Source organism: Stegostoma tigrinum, chromosome 20 (genome assembly GCF_030684315.1).
Source record: "Stegostoma tigrinum isolate sSteTig4 chromosome 20, sSteTig4.hap1, whole genome shotgun sequence".
Taxonomy (NCBI): Eukaryota; Metazoa; Chordata; class Chondrichthyes; order Orectolobiformes; family Stegostomatidae; genus Stegostoma; species Stegostoma tigrinum.
Window position 1 is genome coordinate 56,379,282 of NC_081373.1, and position 26,987 is coordinate 56,406,268.

The window sequence follows — 26,987 nt, forward strand, 5'->3', positions numbered from 1 at the left end:
TAGCTAGATGGATACAAAACTGGCTAGGCAACAGGAGACTGAGAGTAATAGTGGAAAGGGGTTTCTCAAATTGGAGACCTGTGACTAGTGGCGTTCCACAGGTATCTGTGCTGGGACCACTGTTGTTTGTGATATACGTAAATGATTTGGTGGAAGGTGTAGGTGGTCTGATTAACAAGTTTGCAGATGACACTAAGGTTGGTGGAGTAGCAGATAGTGAAGGGGACTGTCAGAGATTACAGCAGAATATAGATAGACTGGAGGATTGGGCAGATACATGGCAGATGGATTTCAATCCAGGCAAATGCGAGCTGATGCATTTTGGAAGATCTAATTCACGAGCAAACTATACAGTACATGGAAAAATCCTGGGGAAAATTGATGAACAGAGAGGTCTGGGTGTTCAGGTCCATTGTTCCCTGAAGGTGACAACGCAGGTCAATAGGGTGGTCAAGAAGGCATACGGCATGCTTTTCTTCATCAGACCGGGTATTGAGTACAAGAGTTGGCAAGTCATGTTACATTTGTATAAGACTTTGGTTCGGCCACATATACAGTACTGTGTACAGTTCTGGTCGCCACATTACCAAAAGAATGTTGATGCTTTAGAGAAGGTGAAGAGGAGGTTCACCAGGATTTTGCCTGGTATGGAGGGTGTTAACTATGAAGAAAAGTTGAGTAAATTAGGATTATTTTCATTAGAAAGATGGAGATTAAGGGGGACCTGATTGAGGGCTACAAAATCATGAGGGGTATAGACAAGGTGGATAGCAAGAAGCTTTTTCCCAGAGTGGGGACTCAATTACTAGGGGTCATGAGTTCAAAGTGAGAGGAGGAAAGTTTAAGGGAGATATGCGTGGAAAGTTATTTACGTAGAGGGTGGTGGGTGCCTGGAACGCGTTGCCAGTGGAGGTGGTAGATGCAGGCACGATAGTGTCTTTTAAGATGTATCTGGACAGGTACATGGATAGGCAGGGAAAAAAGGGATACAGACCCTTAGAAAATAGATGATAGGCTTAGACAAAGGATCTCGATCGGTGCAGGCTTGGAGGGCCTGTTCCTGTGCTGTAATTTTATTTGCTCTTTGTTCTTTGTTCTCAAGAGAATGGTTTCAGATGAGAGGGGCAAGATTTAAATGGGACCTAAGGGACACCATTTTCATGCAGAGGGGGTGCGTGTATGAAATGACCTGCCAAAGTGGTGGAGGCTGGTACAATATTCAACATTTTAAAAGGCATTTAGATGTGTGTATGGGTAGGAAAGGTTTAGAGGGACATGGGTCAAGTGCTGGCAAATGGGACTAGACTTATTTAGGATATCTGGTTGGCATGGATGAGTTGCAACGAAGGATCTGTTTCCACGCTGTACAGCTCTATGACTCTACAACTTCATGACTTCAAGTTGGTGTTGATACGGGCATTGAAGAAGGTTATCTAATATTACAAGGAGATCTTGATTAATTGGATTAATGGGCTCAAGTGTGGCAGAGTTTAACAATGACCTAATGAACCTCTGATCCTTGTTGTGTTTTACCAACATGCCCAGACTTGTCTACAGTGAACTTGGTCTGATATCTTCCAATAAGTCCATAATTCTGTGGGAGTGCTGTGTTTTCAGCTATGTTCAGTTAAGTATTGAGTTACTTTGTTTCTGTGTACATTAATCTGATTTGACGTCAGTTTTTTGCTGTGTCACACCATTTCATGTTTGTGCTTGGTACAATTGTTGTCCAACCACATGTCTAAAGTTTCTGATGGTTTTGTTTAATATTCTTTGAATTCTTGCACTTCAATGTATGACCAATGTTTTGATAAGGGCTATTCCATTTTGGGAATTTGGCATTTCGCCCGTTATACTGCTGCGAGTGTAGACAATGGTATCTGCAGAAGGTTGTTCACAGTAGTTTGTTTAAATAGCAACTCTGCTGCAGTAAGATGAAGCTCAGCAGAGTGATAGATATTCAATTCAAATTGTATCACATAGCAGATCAGCTCATGGTATGGTTTGTTGCAGTGGAGGTATTGGCATTCAAAGAGTGGTCTATGGTTCTCTCAATTATCCTTACAATACCATGAACAGGTGTGGAGGTGTCAGTGTCTTATTTATCCATTGTCACAGGCAAGGATGCCCCGAGGCACGGTATATTGGTGGGACCGTGCAGATGCTACGACACTTGATGAATGGCTACCACGCAACAATCACCAGACAGGGCTATTCCCTCCCAGTCAGGGAACACTTCAATGGCCAAGGACATTCTGCCTCCAATCTTCAGGTAAGCAGGGTTAACTATATTAGCCAGAGATCTACAGCACAGAAAGATGCCCTTCAGCCTATCAAGTCTGCACCGTCAAAAACAACCACCAATCTATTGTAATCCCATTTTCGAGCACTTGGTACATAACCTGAATGTCATGGCATCACAAATACACAAGTAAATGTTTTTTAAATATTGACCATATCATCCTCTCCTACCCTTTCAAGCCCTGAAACGTTATCTTGTCTTAAATAGCCTCGCATGTCTGTCTTTTGAAGTCACTCTCCAGCTTTGAAGTTTCCTCACGACCCTACTAGAAACAACATTCCAAGGGTTCATTTATGGAATCTTTCAGCATTCAGTGAATTCCATGATCAGAAATTATGTTGTCAGCCAGGCTTGGCCTGCAGACTTCTTTTAAAGATAATAAAAAATGGTATTGTCCAAACATTCAATGTTTCTGTAAATAATTTGGGTTCGGTTCTCTATTCTCATTGGCCTTGACACTTATGGAAGGAGGCCATTCAGCCTTTCATGATGCCAGCCAACAAAGATCTGATTGTACTTAACTCCATTTTCTAGCAATTAGCCCGCAGCCATGGACTCTTTGGCAATGTGAGGGAATATTCCCTTCCACAAATACACAAAATGGGTTAAAAACGAGCTGCAACCCTTGGTCTGCGTGTTTGTGGACTAATGTGCTATGAAGGCTATTCTTATCAAACTCTTAATCTGTTGTTTTATGTGATCAACGTGTTTAAACTCAAATCTCCTCATTTTTGGTTCCCCTTCTGAATTTATAAGTATTTCCAAGTCTCAGGTTTACTGCTATTATTCACCATATTATCTGACTCTTGTATACAATGTAGAGTGTTCCTAGATGTATCTCAGGTGTATCAGTTTTGTTAAGTTTGTTTTTCTCAGTGGTTATATTTTTGTTGATCATTTTGAAAACTTTTTTTCAATCGTTTCTCTTTCTTTAATTACTGCCATGCATCTGTATCTATTTATCCAATCCAGTTTAGCCAGTTCTCTCCTCATTCCAATGTAATTGGTTATATTTAAGGTCATTTTGAGGTTTTTGAAAAGATAGGTCATTTTGAACTATAACATGTTGTTCCAGCTGTCCAAAGATGTGCAGCGTAGGTGGGCGAGTGATGCGAAATTGCCCAAGAATATATCCAGGAATGTGCAGGCTAGGTTGGTTATCCATGGAAAATGCATGGTTACAGGGATGCTCTTTGGAAGGTTGGTGTGTACTTGATGGGCTCAAATGGCCTGCTTCCACACTGCAGAGATTCTAAATTATCTCCGCCTGGCAAAAACATCTTCTCCACACCCACCCTATCTAGGCCTCTCAGGATCTGTAAGTTTCAATGTGAGTCCCCCTCATCTTTCTGAACTCTACTGAACACAGAACCAGAGTCCTCATATGACAAGCCCTTCATCCCCAGAATCATTCCTGTAAACCTCTCCTGGACCCATCCAAAGCCAGCAGATCCTTTCATAATCGAAAACTGCTCACACTATTCCGACTGTGGTCTGACCAGAGCCTTATACAGCCTTAGCAGTGTATTTCTGCCTTTCTGTTTTCTCTCTTGAAATGAACACTAACACTGCATTTGCCTTCCCAACTGACAACTGAGGCTGCATGTTAATCTTGAGAGAATCCTGAACTCGGACTCCCAAACCCCTTTGTGCTTCAGATTTCTGAAGCCTTTCTCTATTTGGAAAATAATCTACTCATCCCTTCCGACCAAAGTGCATAACCTCACACTTTCTCACTTTGTATCCATCTGCCACTTCTTTGTCCACTCTCTTAGCCTGTCTAAGTCCTTCTGCAGCCTCCTGGCTTCATCAATCTGTCCTTCCATTTATCTTTGTGGCATTTATAACCTTAGCAACAAAGCCCTCGGTTCTTTCATCCAGATTATTAATGTATAACATGCATCGTTGTGATCCCAACACTAACCCCTGTGGAACTCCACTCGAAGCCAGGCGCCATCTTGAAAAGGACCCCTATATCTCTGTTTTCTGCCTATTGCCAGTCAGCCAATCCTCTATTTGTGACAGTACCTTGCCCCCAACACCATGGTCTCTTATTTAGCAGCCGGTTGTGAGGTCACTTGTCAAATGCCTTCTGGAAATATATATAGATCACATTCACTGGTTCTCCTTTGTCTAACTTACTCAATATCTCCTCGTAGAATTCTAACATTTGTCAGGCATGGCCTCCCCTTGATGAAGCCATTCTGACTCTGCCCTATTTTACCTGCACTTCCAAGTACATTGTAATCTCAACCTCAATGATGGACTCCAAAGTCTTACCAGTGACTGAGTCAGTTAGCTGACCTATAATTTCCTGACTTCTGCCTCCCTTCCTTTCTGACACTCTCCCTGTCTCCAGTGATTCCTGAAAGATCACCACCAATGCTTCTAAAATCTCCTCAGCAATCTTCTTCACAACCCTGGGGTGTGGTCCTTCTGGTTCCAGGTGATTTATCCATCTCCATGCTTTTGAGCTTCCCCAACATCTCCTCCTTAGTGCTAGCCACTACATTCACCTCTGCCCCCACTCACTGAGGTTCTGGTAGGCTGATGGTGTCTTCCGCTATGAAAATTGATGAAAAATGCCAACTCAGTTCCTTCTTTTTAACTCTTGCACGAGACGTACATGTTCCTGTCTTGGCAGCAATTATTGCCCGTCCCGAATTGCCCGTCAGAAGGTGGTGGAAAGCTACCTTCTTGAACCTCTGCAGTCCATGTGCTGTGACCTATAATGCCATTAAGGAAATTCCAGGAATTTGATTCAGAGACAGTGAACGATCTGCAATGTATTTCCCAGTTGGGATGGTGAGTGGCTTGGAGGGGAACTTGCAGGTGGAGGCATTTCCATATACCTGCTTTCCTTATTCGTCTAAGTGTGAGTGGTCATGTGTTTGGAAGGCATTTCCATATATCTGCTTTCCTTATTCGTCTAAGTGTGAGTGGTCATGTGTTTGGAAGGCACTGTCCGAGGATCTTTGAATTCCCGCAGTGCATCTTGTACATACTGCTGCTTCTGAGCACTGGTAGTGGAGGGAATGGATGTTTGTGGATGTGGTGCCAATGTGTTGAACTGAATTGAATTGAATTAGCCCTGGCGGAATCTAAACTGGGCATCACTGAGCAGATTATTGCTGAACAGGTGCTGTTTCATGGCACTGTTGATGATACTTTTCATTACTTTACTGATGATTAAGAGTAAACTGATAGGGTGGTAATTAGCCAGTTTGGATTTGTTCCGCATTTTGTGCACAGAACATTCCTGGGCAATTTTCCAAATTGTTGAGCGTTAGCCAGTGTTGCAACTCTACTTGAACACCTTGGCTAGGGGTGAGGCAACTTCTGGAGCATAAGTATTCAGTATGATTGTGAAATTTGTCAGGGCCTATAATCTTTGCATTATCTTGCCTCCAACCATTTCTAGCTATCATGTGGAGTGAATCAGTTTGGCTGCAGACTGGTATCTGTGATAAAGGGGACCTTTGGAAGAGGCGAAGATGGATCATCCACAAGGCACTTCTGGCTGCAGATTGCTGTGAATGCGTCAGCCTTATGATTTGCACTGACATTTTGGGCTTTCTCTCATTGAGGGCGGGGGTATTTGTGGAGCCTTCCAGTGAGTTGTTTAATTGTTCATTACCCATTCACGCCCAGATATTAGAAGAAGGACAGTAATTGGTTATACATCTGGGAAGAAGGAAACAGTTGCAACTTTAGTAAAGCCCAAACATTAACCCCAAATCAATCTACCCTCTACCCAAAATGATAAAGAAATGTTAGGTTAGTCAAGTCCTTAGAATGGTAAAATGACCTTTGACACATAGATGACCAAGTCTCTGAATAACTCTACATGGGAGGGGTATTTTAAATGTCATAATTGTACCAGCCCCCACTGTTACTTGTGACAGCTCATTCCATACAAGCTGCATAGATGAGAGGCATAGATAGAGTTGATAGCCAGAGACTATTTCCCAGGGCAGAAATGGCTAGCACGAGGGGTCATAGTTTTAAGCTGTTTGGAGGAAAGTATAGAGGGGATGTCAGAGGCAGGTTCTTTACGCAGAGAGTTGTGGGAGCATGGAATGCGTTGCCAGCAGCAGTTGTGGAAGCAAGGTCATTGGGGTCATTTAAGAGACTGCTGGACATGTATATGGTCACAGAAATTTGAGGGTGCATACATGAGGATCAATGGTCGGCACAACATTGTGGGCTGAAGGGCCTGTTCTGTGCTGTACTGTTCTATGTTCTATGTTCTATCTCCACTTGGTCTCTCCATCAATGTCTGTTCTCTCCATCATCTTCACTGGTGGACCATTGACCACTTGCCTACAGCACTGAATTCTGGGAGCAGTGTGGCCTAATTCCAGTCTTTTGACTCTTCTTTCCTGAGTTTCTCAAAACCGAAAATCAGAACAAAAGGTGAGTGTCATCTCTGACAGACAGAGCAAAATCTGCTTGTTTCAGAAAACATCAGGCTGTAGAGCCATCCTTGATGTCTCTCAAATGAATATTGTCCATCAATCGAATTCCGTTTCATTGACCACCCGTGTCAGCTTATACACTGCACTGGCGTGTAGCTCAAGGGACACTGCAGTCAATATAATGAGGTCAATTACTCTTTGAAAACAATGAAATAGCTCTGACATAAACATTGAGGGTAAAAAAAATCCAGTCAAAACACAGCTGAATTCGGGTATGCTTGGGATCAGGGCCAAAATCCAGATATTTAAAATACAGCTACCAGAAATTTCTGAAGAAACTCAGCAGGTCTAATAGCATCTGTGGTGAGAAAACAGAGTTGACGTTAGAGTCCAGTGACCCTTCTTCAGAACTGGCTATATAATTGAATTAATTTTGTGCATCATTAAGTCGCAATCCCTCCAGGGTTAAAATCAATGTTTAATGTTTGACGGTGTGAAGTAAGGGAGATTTGATGAGGGAGCTTAAGGGCTAAGGAAGCCCAAGGGGCCAGTGACCATAATATGATACAGTTCACCCTGCAGTTTGAGAGGGAGAAGCTGGAATCAGATGTAATGGTATTAAAATTGAATAAAGATAACTACAAAGACATGAGGGAGGAGCTGGCTGTTGTTGATTGGGAGAGGACTCTAGCAGGGAAACAGAGAAGTAGCAAGCAGGGCTTAATTTTGAGCTATTTCTAACACAGCTTTATTGTCTTTCCCGAATCAATGCATTTTTCAACTGTCATTCCCTCATCTCCTTGAAAGTAAATGTCCTTTTTGATGCTCGCTTCCTGGAGAATATTTTTGAGTTAAGTTTTTTAACTGCACCTTTCAGGGTATAACACTGAAGCTCCAGTTCACTACAGAAGGTTGACTGCACATCCCAAACCATCATGGAAGCCTCCCTCCCACACACGGACTCCATTTACACATCTCATTGCTGCAGAAAGGCTGCCAACATCAAAGACTCCTCCCATGTGCTAATTGGCAGAGGGCATGAGAATAAGGCTACAGGAGTGATGCAGGAAAGAGGGGCTTGTTTTCATGGGGCACTGGCATCAGTATTGGAACAGGAAGAATCAGTACTGCTGAAGCGGTCTCCACCTGAATCGAGCTGGGACCAATGTTCAAGTGAAAAGGGTAAATAGGCTGGTCAACAGGACTTTAAAGTAGATAATGGGGGTGTAGGGAATGCCCCAGTGGGGTAAAAAAGCAGCAGGCTAACTTCTGTGGTGGTGGATTCAACTATGTGGAAAAATATGAAAGAGATGATAGGGAAGGAGAACTCAGGAGAGGCTATTATAGTCTCCAGCACAGACACAAACAGTGCTTGGAAAGGGCTAGCAATCAGACACTGGAAAAATGAATGAAAATGAGAAGAGGGATGGTTAATACAGGACTGAAGGTGTTATATCTGAATGCATGCAGTATAAGGAATTAGGTAAATGAGCTTGTGGCGCAGATTGAAACTGGCAGGTAAGACGTGGTAGGCATCACAGAGGCATGGTTTAAAGGGGATCGGGATTGGGAACTGAATATCCAAGGATATACATTCTATCGAAAATACAGGCAGGTGGGCCAAGGGGGTATATTAGTAAGAAATTAAATTAAATCAGTAGGAATAAACAAAGTAGGGTCAGATGGTATAGAATCTGTGTGGGTAGAATTGCAGAACCACAAAGGTAAAAAAGCCAAAGTTGAAGTTGTTTACAGGCCTCCAGACAGTAATCAGGAGCTGGGGCGCAAGATACACCAGGAGATAGAAAAGGTGTGAAGGAAAGGCAATGTCACAGTGATCATGTGGGATTTCAATATGCAGGTGGACTGGGAAAATCATATTGGTAGTGGATTGCGAGAAAAGGAGATAATGGGAACTGCAGATGCTGGAGAATCTGAGATAACAAAGTGTGGAGCTGGATGAACACAGCCAGCCAAGCAACAGCTTAGGAGCAGAAAAGCTGACGTTTCGGGCCTAGACCCTATGGAATGTCTACGAGATGGCATTTTGAAGCAGCTGGTGGTGGAGCCCATGAGGGAACAGGTAATACTGGGTTTAGTGTTGTGCAATAAAACAAAAAACATAGAACAGTACAGCACAGTACAAGCCCTTCGGCCCACAGTGTTGTACCAAACTTATACCTGAAATCTAAGGTCTGTCTAACCGCTACCGCTACCTTATACTATCATCCATATGCCTATCTAATAGCCACTTAAACGGCCCTAATGAGGCTGACTCCACTATCCTCCCTGGCAATGTATTCAATGCCCCAAACACTCTCTGAGTAAAAAACCTACCTCTGACATCTCCCCGATATCTATCTCCTTTCAATTTAAAACTATGCCCCCCCGTAAAAGCTAACTCCTCTCCAGGAAAATGTCTCTGGCTGTCCACTATATCTATACCACTGATCATTTTGTACACCTCTATCAAGTCACTTCTCATCCTTCGTCGTTCTGAAGAGAAAAGCCCTAGCTCTCTCGACCTTTCCTCGTAAGACCTTCCCTCCATTCCAGGCAACATCCTGGTAAATCTCTTCTGCACCTTTTCCAACGCTTCCACATCTTTCCTATAATGAGGTGATCAGAACTCGACACAATACTTCAGATGTGGCCAAACCAGAATTCTGTATAGCTGGAGCATAACTTCACGACTCTTGAACTCAATCCCTCTATTAATGAAAGTTAACACACCATATGCCTTCTTAACAACTCTATCCACCTGGGTGGCAGCTTTCAGAGAACTGTGAACATGAACCCCAAGATCCCTCTGCTCCTCTACACTGCCAAGAATCGTTCCGTTAACCCTGTAATCTGCTCTCAATTTTGTCCTTCCAAAATGAATCACCTCACGCTTTTCAGGGTTAAACACCATCTGCCACTTCTCAGCCCAGCTCTGCATCCTATCAATGTCCCTTTGTAACTTAGAACAGCCCTCTGCACTATCCACAACGCGACCCACCTTTGTATCATATACGAACTTGCTAATCCACCCTTCCACTCCTTCATCCAAATCATTTACAACAATCACAAATAGAAGAGGACCCAGAACAGATCCCTGTTGTACACCACTCGTAACTGAGCACCATGTTGAATATTTTCCATCCACTACCACCCTTTGTCTTCTAAGGGTCACCCAATATTGAATCCAATCTGCCACATTTCCCCTTATCCCATACCTCCTTACAATGAGGCAGATTTGATAGGGGAGCTTAAGGTAATGGTTCTAAATTTGAGAGGGAGAAGATAGAATCAGAGGTAACGGTATTAAAGTTGAATAAAGGCGACTACAGAGGTATGAGGTAGGAGCTGGGCAGAATTGACTGGAAGAGGATCCTAGCAGTAAAGACAGTGAACAGCAATGGCAGGAGTTTCAGGGAGTAATTCAGGGGACACGGCAAAAATTCATCCCTAGGAAAAAGAAGCACGGTACAGGGAAGATGAGGCGACCATGGCTGGCTAAGGAAGTCAGGGATAGCATAAAAGCAAAAGAGAAAGCATATAATGTGGTGAAGGGCAGTGGGAAATCAAAGGATTGGGAAGCTTACAAAGACCAACAGAGGGCAAAAAAAAAAAGAAATAAAGGGGGAGAAGATTAAATATGAGGGTAAGCTAGCCAGTAATATAGATGTCGACTGTAAACATTTCTTTACATTTATAAAGGGAAAAAGAGAGGCAAAAGTGGACATTGAACCACTGGAAAATGACGGTGGAGAGACAATAGTGGGAAACAAGGAAATAGCTGAGGAAATGAATAATTACTTCGCATTAGTCTTCATGGTGGAAGACACAAGTAATCTCCCAAAAATTCAAGAGAATCAGGGGACAGAACTGACTCTGGTGGCCATCACCAAGGAAAAGGTGCTGCCTAAACTAATTGGACTGAAGGTGAATAAATCACCTTGACCACATGGACTACACCCCAGAGCTCTAAAGGAGATAGCTGAAGAGATAGTGGAAGCATTAGTGGTGATCTTTCAGGAATCGCTCCTGTCAGGGAGGGTCCCAGAGTACTGGAAAATCGTTAACATGACACCCCTGTTTAAAAAGGCAATAAGGCAAAAGATGGAAAAATACAGGCTGATTAGCCTAACCTCGGTCACAGGTAAGATATTGGAGTTTATTGTAAAGTATGGGATTTCTGAATATTTGGAAGTGTATGGTAAAGTAGGGTAAAGTCAGCATGATTTAATCAAGTTGGGGGGGGGGTCATGCCTGACAAATCTGCGAGAGTTCTTTGAGAAAGTAATGAGCAGGGTAGACCAAGGAGAGCCAATGGATGTTATCTCCCTGGACTTCAAGGAGGCCTTTGATAAGGTGCCGCACTGGAGGCTGCTGAGTAAGATAAGGGCCCATGGTGTTAGGGGCAAGGTGCTAGCATGGATAGAAGACTGACTGTCTGGCAGAAAGCAGAGAGTGGGGATAAAAGGGTCTTTCTCAGGATGGCAGCCTGTGACAAGTGGTGTTCCGCAAGGGTCAGTGTTGGGACCACAACTTTTCACTTTGTACATTAATGATCGAGATGAATGAACTATGGGCATTCTGGCTAAGTTTGCAGACAATACAAAGATAAGTGGAGGGAAAGGTAGTATGGAGGAGGTGGGGAGGCTGCTGAAAGATTTGGACAGCTTAGGAGAGTGGGCAAAGAAGTAGCAGATGGAGTACAATGTGGGAAAGTGTGAGGTCATATACTTTGGTAAAAGAATAAAAGCATGGACTATTTTCTAAATGGGGAGAAAATTCAGAAGTCTGAAGTGCAAAGAGACTTGGGAGTTCTAGTCCAGGATTTTCTCAAGATAAGCTTGCAGGTTAAGTCAGTAGTCAGGAAGGCAAATCCAATGTTGGCCTTTATTTTGAGAGGACTTGAATATAAAAGCAGGGATGTGCTACTGAGGCTTTATAAGGCTTTGGTCAGCCACATTTGGACTATTGTGTGCAGTTTTGTGCCCCATATCTCAGGAAGGATGTACTGGCTCCGGAGCAGTTCAAAGGAGATTCATGAGAATGGTCCCAGGAATGGAAAGCTCAACATATGAGGAACGTTTGAGGACTCTGGAACTATACTCAGGATGAGGGGGGATCTAACTGAAACTTACAGAATACTGAATGGCCTGGACAGAGATAGATAGGTTCTTGATTATCAAGGGGATCAAGGGTTACGGGGAGAAAGTGGGAGAATAGGGTTGAGGAACTTATGAGCCATGATTGAATGGCAGAGCAGGCTCAATGGGTTGAATGGCCTAATTTCTGCTCCTATGTCTTATAGTCTTAAAAACAGAAGTTGCTGGAAAAGCTCAGCAGGGGTCTGGCAGCATCTGTGAAGGAAAATAAATCAGAGTTAACAGATTCTTCAGACCCTAAACGTTAACTCTGATTTCTTTTTTTCTTCGCAGATGCTGTGAGACCGGCTGAGCTTTGCCAGCAACTTCTGTTTTTGTTCCTAATTTACAGCATCTGCTGTTCTTTCGGTTTTTATTTCGGGAAAGAACAAATATGACGTAAAAGGGAACAGATGTTTGGCTTTGAGATTTAATTGAGAAAACACGGGAGGAAAGGTTTTGGAGTAGATTTGTAGCTCGGGTTGTGGGTGTAGAGGTTGGCTGGCTTGAGAGCTGCTTTGTTGTCGAGGCAACCAACTTCAACATGGGAGAAAACTCCAGTGGGTCATCGACATGTTCATAGGATGGTCCCAACAAGTGGACGCTTCCGGTGCTGGCTATCCGATATGTAGTCCTACGTGTATTCCATGGATTTGTGTGTAATTACCCCTGAGCCCCTCCTACTCTCATCTATGTTTCTTAATATTGCCTATGTGCAGTTTGCCTCCTTTCTCTACCACTCTCTCTTTCCGGCAACTGCTTAGTTACGTGCAATTTACGGAGCGGAGTGTCTGATTTCAGTTTATGTGATATGCTTTCTGTGATTGTCTAATAAGGCACAGTACACTCTTGTCGAGATCCCTGACTGGATTGAAGCGATGGAAGATTGCCAGATTTGCTGACTTGCAGGTAGATATTTTCTCGTAACATTTTACCAAAGCAAGTAAATGCGGATTTCAGCTATCGGGTTTTGGGCTAGTTTAGAATAATGCTCTGTCTATGATCTAACTATTTCAGAAGTGGCAAGTATTGCTCTAACTGTGTTCCTTTTCTGCGCTTAGCAAACTTTTCTTAAAATTCACAAAACGAGGTAAAAGGCCATCCCGTGCTAACAGCACGATTAATTGAGGGAAGGTCGCATGGTGTTCCGCAGTTTGAAGCGTTCCTGTGGTTGCCCCAAACGGGAGGGTTCGATCAGATTCACAAAACAACATTCATTACCTTTCAAGGTAATAGGGTGTGGAGAGCTGGATGAACACAGCTGGCCAAGCACCATCAGAGGAGCCAGGAGGCTGACGTTTCGGGTCTGCACCCTTCTTCAGAATTAGAAAATTCTCCCTGAAAATTAGTCCTGCTTGAAGGGCTTCGGTCCACCTATACTCACTGAAAATTAAACCAGAAAATCCCGTTGATCACTGGAGGAAGTCATGAAGAGATTGAATGTTTTTAGTGTTTGGGTTTACTGTGATTCTGCAACGTCTGCTTGTTTCTGGCCTGGCCTGGAGTGTTCGATTTTAAGAGTCGCTAAATGTCTGGCTCATTTCGGACCCAGATTTCACAAACAGAAAATGAAAACAGAATTTAGATGCAGTATTTTGGCGCTGTTTGATGCTTTACCCCAGAGTCTATCTATTAGTGTTTTCGAAAGCCTTGTTTTCTAACTGGATGAAAATGCATTCCTGTGATGCAGATCTCACCAGCGACAACTGAGAAAGTGCAGTGAGTGTGTCCCAGATACCAGGTGTGGGGCGGTGAGAGCGATCCCATATTTCTGTAACATCTATAACATCAAACTAAAATTGGTAACAAGGGCTCTGTTTGAGAATGTCGAATTGATTATTTGGCACTGAGATGAGGGGAAATTTCTTCAGTGATAATGGGAACTGCAGATGCTGGAGAATCCAAGATAACAAAGTGTGGAGCTGGATGAACACAGCAGGCCAAGCAGCATCTCAGGAGCACAAAAGCTGACGTTTCGGGCCTAGACCCTTCATCAGAGAGAGGGATGGGGAGAGGGAACTGGAATAAATAGGGAGAGGGGGGAGGCGGACTGAAGATGGAGAGAAGATAGGTGGAGAGGAGAGTATAGGTGGGGAGGTAGGGAGGGGATAGGTCAGTCCAGGGAAGACGGACAGGTCAAGGAGGTGGGATGAGGTGGTAGGTAGGAAATGGAGGTGCGAATTGAGGTGGGAAGAAGGGATGGGTGAGAGGAAGAACAGGTTAGGGAAACAGAAACAGGCTGGGCTGGTTTTGGGATGCAGTGGGGGGAGGGAACGAGCTGGGCTGGTTTTGTGATGCAGTGGGGAGAGGGGAAGAACTGGGCTGGTTTTGGGATGCGGTGGGGGAAGGGGAGATTTTGAAGCTGGTGAAGTCCACATTGATACCATTAGGCTGCAGGGTTCCCAAGCGGAATATGACTTGCTGTTCCTGCAACCTTCGGGTGGCATCATTGTGGCACTGCATGTCGTCTGAGGTATGGGAGGGGGAGTTGAAATGTTTCGCGACTGGGAGGTGCAGTTGTTTGTTGCAAACCGAGCAGAGGTGTTCTGCAAAGCGGTCACCAAGCCTTCGCTTGGTTTCCCCAATGTACAGGAAGCCACACCGGGTGCAAGCGATACAATATACCACATTGGCAGATGTGCAGGTGAACATCTGCGTGATATGGAAGGTCATCTTGGGGCCTGGGATAGGGGTGAGGGAGGAGGTGTGGGGTCAAGTGTAGCACTTCCTGCGGTTGCAGGGGAAGGTGCCAGGTGTGGTGGGGTTGGAGGGGAGTGTGAGGGAGCCACGGACAGAGTGGTCTCTCCGGAAGGCAGACAAGGATAGGGATGGAAAAATGTCTTGGGTGGTGGGGTTGGATTGTATATGGCAGAAGTGTCGGAGGATGATATGTTGTATCCAGCGGTTGGTGGGGTGGCGTGTGAGAACAAGGGGGATCCTCTGGGGGCAGTTGTGGCGGGGGCAGGGTGTGAGGGATGTGTTGCGGGAAATGCAGGAGACGCGGTCAAGGGCGTTCTCGACCACTGTGGGGGGAAAGCTGCGGTCCTTGAAGAACTGGGACATCTGGCATGTGCGGGAGTGGAATGCCTCATCCTGGGAGCAGATGTGGTGGAGGCGGAGGAATTGGGAATAGGGGATGGAATTTTTGCAGGAGGGTGGGTGGGAGGAGGCGTATTCTCGGTAGCTGTGGGAGTCAGTGGGCTTGAAATGGAATTTCTTCACTCAGGTTTGTGAATCATTGGAATCACTGCTTTAGAGAGCTACGGCTGCTCAGGTATCAAGTAAATTCAGAGATTGGTCTATTTGTAGGAGTTAAGGGATACAGCAGGAGTGGTAAAGTTTGAGTTATGTTCTGTCAAGTTATGACCTTGTTGAGTAGCAGATGTAGGAGCAAATTACTGCAGATGCTGGAATCTGTACTGAAAACAAAAACAAAATGCTAGAAACCACAGCAGGTCAGACAGCATCTGTGCAGAGCGGGCAAGCTAAAAGGCCAGGTGACCCACTCCTAATATTTCTTATATCCATTAGTCATCTGGACACCAACAATATGTTCCACACCCAGAGCCAAATCACCCTTCACTAACCTGTACCTGTACACCCTCATCTAACTGACCCAAATATACCATAACCCCCACCCCCCGCCACCCTTCCTCCCCAGCATTAGACCCACAATTACTCCCCAGGATCCTTGGGGTTCTGATGATTTAAGAGCCTGACACCACAGCTGAGAATGAGACATGACCATCTCTTGCTGAGCCTGTGTGACTCCTTGGGTTTATTCTGGTTTTTCAGCTTTGATCTTATCAATTGAGAACATCACTCCCTTGAGGTCTCACTGTTTGGCGAGTATCCACTAAGTGGTTAAGGTCTATTTTATTCCTAAAGTTTAAAATCCTCTTTAGTGATAGGAGACATCCCAGAGGACTGGAGAATAGCTAACGTTCCTGTTTAAGAAGGGCAACAGGGATAATCTGGGAAATTTCAGGCTGGTGAGCCTTACATCAATGGCAGGGAAATTATCGGAGAAGATTCTTAGGGATGGGATTTACTCACATTTAGCGAAAAATATGAACTTACTAGTGCTAGGCAGCATGGTATTGTGTGGGGAAGGTCATGTCTCTCAAACTTGATTGAGCTTTTTGATAAAGATGATTGACGGCAGGCAGTGGATGGGGTCTATATATGTATCAAGGCCTTTGATAAAGGCCCCTTATGGCAGGCTGATACAAAAGGTAAAGTCACATGGAAATATGCTGTGAGCTGTTAAGAGCTGTATACAGAGCTGGCTTAGTCATTGAAGATGGAGTAGTGATGGAATGGTGTTTTTCTGACTGGAGGCCTGTGACCAGTGATGCTCCACAGGGATCAGTGCTGGGTCCCCTGTTGTTTGTAACATAAACTATTTGGAAGACAGTGTAGGTGGCCTGATTAGCAAGTTTAGAGACCACATGAAGATTGGGGGATAGTGAGGAGGATTGCAAGAGGATACAGCAGGATATAAATAGGCTGGAAACCTGAGCAGAGAATCTGGGCAAATGAGAGGTGTTTTTGTTTTGAAAGATCTAATGCAGGAGGCACCTTCTGCTGAGAGCTTGAGTTGGAGGCAAATCCCCAGACATTGCACTGCATCACGGAGGGGAGCACTTACCTGGATGTTTTATACCAGGAGGGTGGTCATGCCTTTTAGGAGAGGGTCTTCTGTTTTGACCTCGAAGTAAAGGAGCCATTAGGAGGTAGTGACCATAATATGATAAGTTTTAATCTGCAATTTGAGAGGGAGAAGGGAGAATCGGAAGTGTCTATTGCAGTTGAACAAAGCGAACTATGGAGCTATGAGGGAGGAGCTGGCCAAAGTTCAATTGTACAGTACCCTAGCAGGGATGACAGTGGAACAACAATGGCAGGTATTTCTGGATATAATGCAAAAGGTGCAGGATCAGTTCACACCAAAGAAGAAGAAAGATCCTAAGGGGTGGCCGTGGCTGATGAGGGAAGGTAAGGACTGTATAAAGATAAAAGAGAAGTATAACATAGCAAAGATGAGTAGGAAGCTGGAAAACTGGGAAGCTTTTAAAGAGCAACAGAAGATAACTAAAAAGCCAATACACAGAGAAAAACTGTATGAAGGCAAACTGGCCAAAAACGTAAAGGAGGATAGTAAAAGCTTTTTTAGGAATGCGAAAAGAAAAAAAATGGTTAAGACTAAAATTGGGCCCTTGAAGACAGAAACAGGTGAATTTATTATGGGGAACAAGGAAATGGCAGAAGAGTTGAATAGGTACTTTGGATCTGTTTTCATGAGGGAAGACACAAGCAATCTCCCAGATGTAATAGTGGCTGAAGGACCGAGGGTAATGGACGAACTGAAGGGAATTTATATTAGGCAGGAAATGGTGTTGGATAGACTGTTAAGTCTGAAGGCTGATAAGTCCCCGGGACCTGATGGTCTGCATTCCAGGGTACTTAAGGAGGTGGCTCTAGAAATTGTGGACGCATTGGTAATCATTTTCCAATGTCCTAAAGATTCAGGATCAGTTCCTGCGGACTAGTGGGTGGCTAATGTTGTCCCACTTTTCAAGAAAGGAGGGAGAGAGAACACAGGGAATTATAGACGGGTTAGCCTGACGTCAGTGGTGGGAAAGATGCTGGAGTCAATTATAAAAGATGAAATTATTTGGATAGCAGCAACAGGATAGGTCAGAGTCAGCATGGATTTACGAAGGGGAAATCGTGCTTGACTAATCTTCTGGAATTTTTTGAGGATGTAACTATGAGGATGGACAAGGGAGACCTAGTGGATGTACTGTACCTGGACTTTCAGAAAGCCTTAGTAAAGTCCCACAAAGGAGATTAGTGAGCAAAATTAGAGCACATGGTATTGGGGGAAAAAATACTGACTTGGATTGAAAATTGACTGGCTGACAGGAAGCAAAGAGTAGTGATAAATGGGGCCCTTTCAGAATGGCAGGCGGTGCCCAGTGGGGTACCGCAGCTGTTTATGATATACATTAATGACATAGACGAAGGCATTAAAAGTAATATTGGCAAATTTGCTGATGACACAAAGCTGGGTGGCAGTGTGAAATGTGAGGAGGATGTTTTGAGAACACAGGGTGACTTGGACAGGCTAGGTGAGTGGATGGATGCATGGCAGATGCAGTTTAATGTGGATAAATGTGAGGTTATCCATTCTGATGGCAAGAACAGGAAGGCAGATTACCATCTCAATGGATTCAAGTTAGGTAAAGGGGAAGTACGACGAGATCTAGGTGTTCTTGTACATCAGTCAATGAAAGCAAGCATGCAGGTACAGCAGGCAGTGAAGAAAGCTCATGGCATGCTGGCCTTCATAACAAGAGGAATTGAGTATAGGAGCAAAGAGGTCCTTCTGCAGCTGTACAGCGCCCTGGTGAGACCGCACCTGGAGTATTGTGTGCAATTTTGGTCTCTAAATTTGAGGAAGGACATTCTTGCTATTGAGGGAGTGCAGCGTAGGTTCACAAGGTCAATTCCCAGAATGGCGGTACTATCATATGTTGAAAGATTGGAGTGACTGGGCTTGTATACTCTTGAGTTTAGAAGGATGAGAAGGGATCTGATTGAGACGTATAAGATTATTAAGGGATTGGACACTGTGGAGGCAGGAAGCATGTTTCCGCTGATGGGTGAGTCCAGGACCAGAGGACACAGTTTAAAAATAAGGGGTAGGCCATTTAGAATAGAGTTGAGGAAAAATTTCTTGACCCAGAGAGTGGTGGATATATGGAATGCTCTGCCCCAGAAGACAGTGGAGGCCAACTCTCTGGATGCTTTCAAGAAAGAGATAAGACAGAGCTCTTAAAGATAGTGGAATCAAGGGTTATGGGGATAAGGCAGGAACAGGATACAGATTGTGGATGATCAGCCATGATCATAATGAATGGTGGTGCTGGCTTGAAGGGACGAATGGCCTACTCCTGCACCTATTATCTATTCTCTATTGATCAGTGGTCAAGGAAGAGATGGCACGATTCCAAGGGAGGCAGGTAAAGGTATTCACAGCCTCAGTTTTGCAATTGTTCAACAGGTTTCACATTCTTTCTGCTTATTTGCTTGAGACTGATGGCTGCAGGGGTGGAAGAGCTACCTGACCATGACACTGTGGTACAGGAAGGCATTCAAACTGACAAAGTAAAAAGGAATGTAAAGAGAATAGACCCTGATCTGCACAGTCAGAAAATGAGCCCAGAAAGTTGCGTTTTCCACCTGGTACCAAGGTTCAGGACATGTGCTCAGGGCTGGACAAGAACTTGAATTGGCGGGAGAGTGTACCCACTTGTTGTAATTCGTGTAGTACCAATTATATAGCTACAACTATGAAAGATGTTCTGCTTAAACAGCATTAAGAGACAGTTCCAAATTGAGGAGAGAAACTTCAAGTGGTGGACTATTACCTTAGCTACAAGGCAATTAGCAGAGGGCATATGAGATCAGTAAAATTAATTTGTGGCTTCAAGATAGCTGTTGGAGAAATAGGTTCCAGTTTGTGGGGAACTGGCATCAGTACTTGGGAGAGTACTGTTGGACTCAATTATTGGGAAATTTCCTCCATTCCATGCTGGGACCAGTGTTCTAGCAAAACAGTATAACTAGGAAAGTAAAGGACTTCAAACTGAACAAAGGAGCTGGGGGATTAAGCTTGGGTAGTTGTAGCAAATGAAGTGGTACAGCCAAGGCAGGAAAGCAAAATAGTAGCATGATAAATCAGGGTCAGAGATTAGCTGGAAGAGACATAGAGAATAACCTAAAAATACACACAGAGAATAACCTTACAGTACACCACCAGTCTGAAATGCTGACTGCCTCTGGAGTGGTGGAAAATTTTTAGACCAGCCTTCAGTTCACTTAACATGTTTGTTAGATTTAAGACTTTAAATGAAAGAATATTCAGCTTTTAGGGTTTATGAGGTAATTTAAAGACTTGTAGAAGCATATTACTGCAGATGCTAGGATCTGCACTGAAAACACAAAAAATGCTGGAAATTACAGCAGTTCAGGCATGTACACGGAGAGACAGCAAGGTAATGTTTCAATTCTAGATGACTGTTCATCGGAGCCTAATAAAGACAGATGTTTGAAAGGTCATCCAGTTCGCAGATATACTTTACCAAGAGAGACAGATCTTTTCAGCTTGTCTGTTTTAAGCTTCCAGTTAACTTATTTTCAAAAAAGAGAATTGCTTTTGTAAGTTGTGGACGTCTACTCCTTCTACTGACTCGGCTAGCTGTGCTGGGAAAAAAAAAGAGAAATCAACTCTAGAAGAGTTGCTTAGCTAACCTTTAGTACCTAGTACCTTTGGATCCAAGTTTGCCCCACAGTTAAAGTGAGAAAACTCACCCTTATCTCTCTTCTGAACCTTTGCTTGTCCCCTTTTCCAAATTTACATCACTTTTCAGCAATGAACTCACGTCAGTGAAACACAGCACTGACACCAACCTCAATCAGAGATATCGATAAGATTTTTTTTCTGCTTACTTTCAGCTCTTTCTGATACTTTGCTGAAAGGAACATAGAAAATAGGAGCTGGAGTAGACCATTTGGCCCTTCCAGCCTGCTCCACCATTCAATATTATTGTGGATGATCATCCCTGTTCCCTCTTTCTTCCCAAAGCACTTGTCCCTTTACCTGTAAAAGCTGTATCTGACTGCTTCTTGGAAATATTCAATATTTTGACTTCAACCACTTTCTGTGGCAGAGAATTCCACAGGTTCATCACTCTCTAGGTGAAGTAATTTCTCCACATCTTAGTCCTAAATGGCTTGCCACATATCCTTAGACTGTGATCCCTAGCCTGGACGCCCCAGTCATCAGGAACATACTGATGTTTATCTAGTCCTGTTAGAATTTTCTAGGGATTTTCCACGTGGAGTTGTCGGTGTTGGACCGGGCGAACAACGTCAGACCGTTCCCGACATCGGTCCACAGGTTTATTTGAAACCACTGGCTTCGGGAGCGCAGCCCCTTCGTTGGGTGCAGTGAGAGGGCACAGCGCACACAGAGACACAGTTGATAGGTAGAGAGATCAAAAGATCATACAACCGGTGTGAGTGGAGTGTCAAATAATAAGTTTGTGCAGGTGACCAAGAGAATTATACAGCGAATAAAGTGTTTATAATGCTAATGTCAATGCTGTGTTGGCATGACAATCAGGCAGAGCGATAGGGACGTACAAAGGTGACATCTCGGGTCAGACACTGAATTATAGGTGTGAGGCCTTGTTCAGAACAGTATGGTGGAGTCCCCTGCAGTGCAACACAAACCCAAGATCACTGCTGAGCCCATCTTCCATGGATAAGATCAACAGATGATCCCACCGCACTATTCTGTATCTGTAAAATCTTCCTGCTTTTCCTGTTGTGACAGCATTACCTCGATAGATTGTTATTACTTCTCCACCTTAATAAGTTGGTAAGTTTTGAATTACTTATTACACACTCTTATACGTGCTCCCTCTCAAGCACATGCACGTATAAATCTGTGGGGTGAATCATTTTATTCAAGATGTTTGATTATTTGCAGATACATGCAATTTTGTTGAAAAAACAGTAGCCATAGTCAGTCAGTGTGATATCTTATAAATTCTTGCTTTCGGAATAAAACCAGCCTGATTGCAGGCTAAAATTCTGAGACAGATTCAGAATAAGGCTTCACACCCACAATTCAGTGTTTGACCCCTAGATGTCAACTTGTGTACATTCCTAACACTCTGCCCAATTGTCACGGAAATACAGCATTGACAATAGCTTTATGAACATTTCACTCACTGTATAACTCTCTTGGCCATCTGCAGAGACTTACTATCTGACGCTGCATTCTCACCAGTTATATAATATTTGATTTCTCTGCCTGTAAATTGTGTGCTCTCCTCTCTCTCTCTGTACCTGACAAAGGGGCTGCACTCCCAAAGCTTGTGTGATTTCAAATAACACAGGCCAGGCAGCATCAGGAAAATTGACGTTTCGGATCGGGAGCCTTCTTCAGAAACGGGGAGCGGGGAAGGTAGCTCCGAAATAAACAGAGAGAGGAGGGGTGGGGCTGGGGAAGGTAGGTAGGATGGTGACACATAAGTGCAGTTAGGCAGTGGTGGGGATTGTTCAGTGAGGTGTGAGAGGCGGATAGGTGGGAGAGAAGATGGATAGGTTGTGCCAGGTCAAAGAGGCGGGGTGAGCAGAATTGTCTTGTGGTGCTCCTCCAGCTCCACGCTGTGTTAGCTCTGACTCCAGCATCGGCAATTCTTACCGTCTCTTAGTTATTTCAAATAAATCTTTTGGATACTATAACCTGTTATCGTGTGACTTCTGACATTGTACCAAAACAAGTGAATACAGAACTCAGGTATCGGAATTTGGAATGGTTTACAATGCTGCTCTATCCGTGCTTCGAAAGCTCTTTTGTCACTGGATTACAGCATATTCTACAGAACTCCATGCGACACCAGCGTTAATGTGTTGGTAAAATATCTGATGTGAAGTTCTCCGGGCTATATGGTGGAACTGTTTCTGAAATGCCAAGTTTATTTGCTTGGCAAACATTTTTAAAATCGCAAAATAAGTTAAAAGGCCAAACAGTGATGCCAGGGCTAAATGAGTAATGATTAATTGGGGGAAGGCCACATCGTGCTGCGCCGTTTGAAGTGTTCCTGTCTGCAATAAACTCCTGTTGCCTCAATTTATCTGTGCGATTTTAGGCCAACTGAAATGTCTCCTGCTTGTTTCTGACCTGACCTAGAGTGTTCAATTTTAAAAATCGCTAAATGTCTGGTTCAATCCTCAACCAAATTTCACAAACAAAATTGAAAGGTTGAGGATTTTGTTAAATACTCCCTGCGTCTATCTATTTGTAATTTAAAACTCCCATTTTCTAACTGGATGAAACTGAATGAGGTTGTTGACTTGCTCAGTGAGCTGGCTTGTTTTTCTTCAGACATTTTGTCACCATGCCTGGGAACACTGCTGATGAAACTGAATTCTGAAATCCAAAACTCACGGGCGCTTTTCTATTGACAGGACAGGAAGTGATTGAAGTGCCGGAAGAATCTCCAAGACACAGGTGAGTGGAGGTAAGACCAATCCTAGTTCTGATGGCATTTTTATATAAAACTAGAATCAAGAGCACAGACTGTAAAGATACAGGCACGACTGTCCGTTTGGCTTAGTGGTAAGAGACTTGGGGGGTGGTAAAAGTCTGTGACAATTGGTTATTGTCCAGTGGGATCAATGCAGGGTCCCTTGTTGTCCTTGATATATGCCAACCATATGGAAGTGTGTGTGTAAGGAGGCAATGACGTGGTGTTATTGCTAGACAGTTAATCCAGAGACCCAGATAGTGTTCTGGGGAGCCAGGTTCAAATCCCACATGGCAAATGGTGGAATTTGAATTTAATAAAATATCTGGAATTACAAATCTAATGATGACCATGAATCCATTATTGATTGTTGGAAAAGCCCATCTGGTTCACGAATGTCCTTTAGGGAAGGAAACTGCCATCCAGACATGCGATATGACCGTTAGAGTACATGTCTTCATCTGGTATTTCCCCAGAGCAGAGAAACTACGTTATGTTCTTCACAGCCGTCAACACAACATCGATGATGATGAACATCTCACCAAGACCATCTCCAAACCTCCACTTCTTGCCTTCAAACAACCAGCAAACCTTAAACAGACCATTGTTTGCAGCAAACTGCCCAGCCTTCAGGACAACATCGACCGCAATGCCACACGACCTCGCCATGTCAAGCTCTGCAAGCCATGTCAGGACATTGACGTGGGCAGTGCTATCATGTGTGGGAACACCGCCCACTATGTTCCCGGCAGGTACTTGTGTGACTCGCCCAATGTTGTCAATCTCATCTGCTGCAGGCAGAGGTGCCCCAAGGCATTGTATATTGGCAAGACCGTTCAGAAGCTTCCACGACTGGTGAGTGGACACTGTGCAACAACTGCTAGACAGGAATGTTCCTTCTGAGTTGGGAATACTTTAGCAGTCCAGCCCAGTCTGTCCAACCTCACTGCATGAGATAGTCCACTCATTCCAGGTATTAATTCAGTAAACCACCCTGGTTTATTGTTTTTCATTTTTTTATTTTTTATTCTGGTACATTTACCTCGTTCATTAAATAGTATTCAAGATGGGGCAGCATGGTGGCTCAGAGGTTAGCACTGCTCCTTCACAATGCCAGGGACCCAGATTCAATTCCAGCCTCGGGTGACTGTGTGGAGATTACATGTTCTCCCTCTGTCTGTGTGGGCTTCCTTGAGGTACTCCAGTTTCCTCTCACAGTCCAAAGATGTGCAGGATAGTTGGATTGGCCATGCTAAATTGTCCATAGTGTCCAGAGATGTGTAGGTTAAGTGGTTTAGCCATGGAAATGTAGGATTTCTTGGGGAGTGCGTTGGTATGGATTTGGGCTGAATGGCCTGTTTCCACAGTGTATGGATTTTTTGATTTTATGTGACGTCACCAGTGCCTATAAGATTGCAGCATAGTCTATTTTATTATTTTATATTCAGTTCCTCTGATAATAAAGGATAGTATCTCAGTACACTTTTTGATTATGTGCTACACCTGCATTCTGACTTATTATGACTCATGCACCCCAACACTTGGATCCTTAGAATTCTGTAGTCATTCTCAGTTTAAATAATACTCTGCTTTTTCGTATGTGGTGTCCGATGTCAGCAGAGTGAGGGGATTGTAAAGGATTATAGTAGCAGTGGATGACTGTATACACAGGGAGATAGATACTGTTCTCTGCAGCTGGGACCGAGAGTTTTGAGTGTTGTCTGTGTGATGCCAGGCTAAAGAGCATTCGCTTGTCTGGAGGTGAACATTGGGCAAGAAGGTTCAGATCAAGTCATTGTGTCCACATAAAACTAAGTTGTAATTAGAACAGAGAATGATGTTTTGCCAAGACAGTTTCAGAATTTCAAGCCTAAATTAAAAAGCAGGACCTCAACATTTTTTCTGATGAAGGGTCTAGGCCTGAAACATCAGCTTTTGTGCTCCTTGGCCTGCTGTGTTCATCCAGCTCCACACTTTGTTACCTCAACATTGATAGTGTCTTGACTGTCTTGAAAAGGGTACCTTTTCTCCCAGACTGAAAAATAATGTTTAAAAAGAGCCAATTGATTAAAGAAAGAGTGAGTTTATTACTGACTAAATGTGAGAAATGAATACGCATAAAGAATATACACAGATCAGAAAAGAGAAGTGCAGCCAAACCAATGTAAAAGTTGAGATATAAGGATCAGTTGCTGGGTTGTTTGTGACAAATACGTTGTGGAATATCGCAGCCTTTATGTTGGGTTAGTATTTCTGAAGAAGGGTCCCGACCCGAAACGTCTGGCTTTTCTGCTCCTCTGATGCTGCTTGGCCTGCTGTGTTCATCCAGCTTCACTCCTTGTTATCTCAGATTCCCCAGCATCAGCAGTTCCTACTATCTCTAGTATTTGAACTGTTGATTTTGAGATTCTTGGCATTGTACAGTAGCTGAAATTCTTTTGTCCCATTTCCTTTCAATTGTTCCTGGCTAGTACTCAGAGCAACACTTTTCCTTCCTTTTTCTAACTCAGTGTAAGGGTGTTTTCATTAATAATTGAAAGTTAGCATTTCTAACACTTAATACTGAGAGAGAAGAGATCCTGATTGGTCCCTCTCGCACTATGATTCAACAGAAGCAGTGTCACTGACCCAGATCATGGCTGAAACAGACCATGATGGGGTGGGGTGGTATGCAGAAGATTAGCCATCAAGAAATAGGTGAAGAGTCAGAAAATATTGAAGAAATAAATAAGTCACTAATCAGTCGCTAGCTTTTGACAGGATACAATTTGGACTTTCTGTCTTCTGTTCTAATTTATTTTCTTTACCACAGAGAAGATGAAGCTTTCTGAATATTTTGCACGAATTGGCTACACAGGACCTTGCAACAAAGCTGACCTGGAGACACTAAGCAAATTATTTGAAAACCATGTCACATCTATTCCGTATGAAAATCTCAATCCACACTGTGGAGAAACAATTGAGGTCAATGTGGAAGCAGTCTTTGACAAAATGGTGAGGAAGCAAAGAGGTGGCTGCTGTGTGGAGCATAATGGCTTATTCTGGTGGGTACTAAAGGAGATGGGGTACAACGTGATGTTTACAGCTGCAAGATTGTACAAACCAGCAAAGGATTGTTACGAATCCTACCCATCTCATTGTATCCTCATAGTCACCATTGATTCTAAGAGTTATGTTGCTGATGTGGGCTTTGTATCATCCTACCAGCTACGACAACCACTGGAGCTGGTATCAGGCAAAGAACAGTCTCAGCTTCCGGGCACATTCCGCCTGACTGAAGAGAACAATATCTGGTACATGGATAAAGCTATAAGGAAACTTCACATTGAAGGTCAAAGCAGCAACAGTGAGTTTCTGCAGAACCAACCTGCCTATGAAAAACTGTTTTGTTTTGCCCTTAAGCCTTATAAAATTGAGGATTTTCAGGACAAATTAACCTATTTAATAACGACTCCTGGGGCCATGTTTAAAGAATTATCCTATGTTTGTTACCAAACCCAGAATGGCATTAAAATTCTGAAGGGTACAACCTACATTGAAAAGATGTTCAATGGGAAAGATGGAACGGATGTCAGAACCTCCAAAAGTCTGACTGAAGAAGAATTACAACATGTACTCAGGGAGACATTCAACTTGATGTTGGACAAGAAGATAACGCCTGTGAATAATTTCACTCATTTCCTGATTGAATAACATCAATTCACCATATAATAACATCCAGCAACATATTTCCTCTCCTGAAAGTTAACACATTATGGGGGGTTGGGATCCTGTCAGTTTTATATCACTAATTTCATCAGGGAATAAGAAGATTTGTAGCTCAGGTTGAGGTTCTGGATGTGAGTTTGCTCACTGAGCTGGAAGGTTAGTTTTCAGACGTTTCGTCACCATTCTAGGTAACATCAACAGTGAGCCTCCGACGAAGCCCTGGTGTTACGTCCCGCTTTCTATTTACTCGTATCTTTCTATATCACACGTATCCTTACATACAGATAAGGAAGGACACCACTTTGATTGGGAC

At 43.6% G+C, this 26,987-nt stretch overlaps 1 protein-coding gene across 5 annotated transcripts in view; it reads left to right on the top strand.

Annotated features, from left to right (window-relative positions):
- si:ch211-250c4.3 (uncharacterized protein LOC100535981 homolog) overlaps window positions 1–26,987 on the top strand; it is a 184,568-nt gene that overhangs the window by 48,364 nt on the left and 109,217 nt on the right. For 3 of the 5 annotated variants that reach the window (XM_059653181.1, XM_059653182.1, XM_059653183.1), the window contains 4 exons: window positions 2,119–2,272; window positions 12,695–12,767; window positions 22,908–22,950; window positions 25,779–26,312. In XM_059653181.1, coding sequence (XP_059509164.1) covers window positions 25,784–26,312 — 529 coding nt within the window. In that variant the 5' untranslated portion in view covers window positions 2,119–2,272; window positions 12,695–12,767; window positions 22,908–22,950; window positions 25,779–25,783. Of the gene's footprint in view, window positions 1–2,118; window positions 2,273–12,694; window positions 12,768–22,104; window positions 22,237–22,907; window positions 22,961–25,778; window positions 26,313–26,987 lie in introns of those variants that run through there. The other 2 variants (XM_059653184.1, XM_059653185.1) reach the window with 2 other exon arrangements.